This window comes from Prunus mume, linkage group LG8 (genome assembly GCF_029339155.1).
Source record: "Prunus mume cultivar Tortuosa linkage group LG8, ASM2933915v1, whole genome shotgun sequence".
NCBI lineage: Eukaryota > Viridiplantae > Streptophyta > Magnoliopsida > Rosales > Rosaceae > Prunus > Prunus mume.
The window spans coordinates 9,031,538-9,035,186 of NC_142705.1; the positions used below are offsets into that span (position 1 = coordinate 9,031,538).

The 3,649-nt window shown below is 40.0% G+C and overlaps 1 protein-coding gene across 2 annotated transcripts; it reads right to left on the bottom strand.

The window, feature by feature from the left end:
- On the bottom strand, positions 1 to 2,975 carry LOC148914666 (putative CoA ligase CCL10). 2 transcript variants are annotated; one of them, XM_089042835.1, is made up of 6 exons: positions 1,876 to 2,970; positions 1,364 to 1,553; positions 1,129 to 1,274; positions 613 to 680; positions 426 to 528; positions 1 to 324 (listed from the first exon to the last, which is right to left on the bottom strand). In XM_089042835.1, exons 1-6 carry the CDS (start codon positions 2,884 to 2,886, stop codon positions 211 to 213), a joined length of 1,632 nt encoding a protein of 543 aa, XP_088898961.1. In that variant the 5' UTR covers positions 2,887 to 2,970; the 3' UTR covers positions 1 to 210. The 2 variants fall into 2 exon arrangements, with proteins under 2 accessions (XP_088898961.1, XP_088898962.1); XM_089042836.1 differs by lacking the exons at positions 1 to 324; positions 426 to 528; positions 613 to 680 and adding an exon at positions 696 to 929 and having other exon boundaries at positions 1,876 to 2,975.
- Positions 2,976 to 3,649: the final 674 nt, after the last annotated feature.

Consider the following 3,649-nt stretch of genomic DNA (forward strand, 5'->3'; position numbering starts at 1 on the left):
TACATTAAAACACAAACTTGAACTTTATTTAGTAATTTCCATTGATTTTCTCACATTTCTTTGTTCTATTTTCTTGTTCTCTATATATTTCTTTGTTCTCTTCTCTTGAACTTTATCTAGTACCTTTTTTTAATTAAAAAAAAAACAATTACAGTGGAAGAAAGCAATAAATGAGGGAAATTAGTACATATGGTATAATTATCTTAATTATTATATTTTGGACCGAACTTTCTGAATAAACTCCCTTCTCAAAATCTTTCCTGCAGCAGACTTTGGCACACTGTTTATAAAAGTTACTCTCCTCAATCTTTTGAAAGGTGCAACCTGCGGAGGGAAAAGGAAGGAACCCATCAAATATCAAGAAAACTGCTAAAATCTCTTTTCTGATAACTGTTGTAAATACGCTTAGCTGCCTGCCACCTTACCTGCTTGTCAATGAATTTCTGAATGTCTTGCTGGGTTATCGAGCTGTTGGGTGCACGAACAACGTATGCAACTGGAACCTCACCAGCTTTCTCATCAGGATATCTGCAGCAGGAAATTCTGGGTCAAATCTCATGAAGTAGTATTTCAAAGTTATGGCAGCTGAGAAATAGTGCAATAATTGCTTACGGGATCACAACAGCATCCAATATTTCAGGGTGAGAAAGCAACAGCCCTTCAAGTTCCGCAGGGGCCACCTTGCATACAGTCAAGTAGTTTTTTTTTTTTTTTTGGTAAAATAGGGGGCAAAGCCCAAACCAAAAGAATTACACAGGAACAAATCTAGGTCTCAAGAGACCATTCTTATCATCATCTAAAATAGGCTGCAACAGATCAGGAGGAGAAGAGAGCTCATGATAACCCAATTCCATATGATGACCCAGCTTAGCTAGGAAATCTGCAGCAAAATTGGTCTCCCTATAGACATGAAGAACGCAGCAATTCCACTGATTTTTCAAACAGTCAAGTAGTTTCATGAAGGTACGTATATATACACATTTATTTTTACAAAAAGCGTTATTCTAAATTACTCTTAACGTACAGGGAGGGGATCGAATACGCTATCTTGATTAACTGGCATAATCCACATCCACCATGAAATATTTTGAGTAAGATTAAAAGAATACCGATATATAATTATGTTACCTGAAAACTGTAACACTTGATGAGCTCTTTAATTCGATCCACAACAAACAACTGCCCCTCCTCATCAAAATATCCAAGGTCTCCAGTGTGCACCCAACCTTGTTCATCTTTAGTCAACTTTGTGGCTTCTGGATTATTATAATAACCTGAAATAGTTAAGCAATTTATTGTTACGGATGCAACATTGAAATAACAAAATAAATGTAGACGGTCAAGATATATATGTTAGGTCAACCTTGCATCATATTGGGTCCTCTGACCAATATTTCTCCCAACTGATTAGGTGGAAGAGACTTGAGGGTATCTGTACTAACTATCTGGGATTCTATTCCTGGAGCAAGAATGCCGCTTGATCCAGAAAATCGAGATCCTTCTCTGAAATTCTCTAGTGAAACAATCCCGCAAGTTTCTGTCAAACCATAACCCTGCCACCATCCACAACATGATTTTCAATAAACAATTCTGGGCATATTTGGTGGCTCCAACTGGACTAAACTGTTTCAATTAAATAACCGATGTTTGGTGATCTTATAAATGCTAAGACTGAATTTATTAAATTAAACAACGTTTTCAATTTAATAAAGACCGACTTGAACTCAACATTTTCAAACAAGGTCAAGGGGAGCTACTAAACGTTAAATAACACAATAATGAAGAATTAATATGTTAATTAAAAATTAGTCATGAATACAAACAAAAATATTATCATGTGTTATTGACGGAGGAGTCCTTTTTTATCCATTTTACCTGACCAACGACAGCCTGTGGAATATTCTTGGCGCACTCCTCCATCAAATCCTTCCCCAGCGGCGCCGCGCCAGACGCGATGAACTCAAGCGACGACAAGTCGTACTTCTCCACAACGCTCTGCTTCGCCAGCGCGATCATCACCGGCGGAACGACGAACAAATGAGTGACCCTGTACTTCTCAACCGCCTTCAGCGCCCTGTCGATCTCAAACTTCGCCATCGAAACGACGGCGTTTCCTCGCCGCAGCTGCGAGTACGCGATCACCGAGAGCCCGAATATGTGAAACATCGGGACGATGCACAAGAACACGTTTCTCGGCTCGCCGTACCGGTCCTGATCCGCCGTCACCATCAACGACGTCGTAATGAAGTTCCGATGCGTCAGAACCACTCCCTTGCTCTTCCCCGTCGTCCCGGACGAGTAAAGCAGCGCCGCCACGTCACTCTGCTTCACACTAATCGCCGGTAAATTTGAAATCGGATCCGGATCCTCCGAAATTTTGACCAAATCGGAAAAGTAACGTACTCTTGGATTTGGATCCCCGATTGAAGATCCTACTAGTATCGTCGGGAGATTGAAGCCCTTGATCTTAGGCCAGAGTTCGGAGACGGTGATGACGAGCTTGGGGTCACAGTCGTTGACTTGACTTGAGAGCTCGGAGACGGTGTACTGAGGATTGCAGGTGGTGGCAATGGCACCGATTGCGACGATTGAGAAGAAGCAGACGGGGAAGTGGATGGAGTTGGGGGCGAAGATGAGGACGACGTCGTTTTTCTTGATGTTGAGGTTGAGCAAGGCGTGAGCGAGCTTGGAGACTAGGGATTTGAGCTGGAGGAAGGTTAGAGTTTCGGCGGTGTCGGAGTCGGCGAGGGCAAGGTTGTTGGGGAAGGAGGTGGAGGATTGGAAGAGGAAGGAGGTGAGGGAGAGGTTGGGGTCTGTGGGGAAGGGGACGGGAGGTCGGGGGGAGGTGTAGGTTTGGGTTTTGGGGTTGAAGGATTTTGGCGCCATGGGTTTTTGTGGGGCTGAGAAATTGCGGGAATCTGAGAGTGTCTTTTCCTCGAGAAAGTGTGGTTTTGTTGTTATGGATAGAGTTAGACGGTGAGTCATGAGGACGGTGTGGTGTTGGGGAAGGAAGGTTAAACCATTGACTTACCCGGGCAAGACACTATTAGAACCAATTAAAAAAAGACAACTGTCTAGTATTTGGATATTTGTATAACATGTCATATAAACTAAAACCCTAAATTAAAAATGGTAAACGACTAACTAGAATAATAGTAAGAGCGTTTGGTGTTTTTGTTTCTTTTTAAATTTTATCTCAACCTTCATAATAAAAGAAATGTTTAATAGGAATAGTCATAATTTATTAGAATTTTCTCAACCAAAAAAAAAAAAAAAAATCTATTATGAAAATGTTAAAATATTCTACCGAATTATTTGAGTTTGGCCTAGTGGGAAATCATTCTCTTTGCTATGCTTTGATTTCAATTTTGGTTCCTCTCATTTTATGTTTCTTCAATTAGGCAATGTATTGGGGTAATGCAATGCTCTTGAAGCCTTCATGTATTTCAATCCTTCATTCACCAATATATATAGCTTGTATAAACACAATTCTGAAAAAAAAAAAAAAACTTGTATAAAAACAAACAATTCTTGATAATTATGATGTCAAATACTTTTTTTTTAAATAAAAAATTTGAAGCCAATTAGAAAAGGTGTTCCAAATTGTTATTAAAATTCCAAATCATGTCCCCAAAATTGAGATAAATAA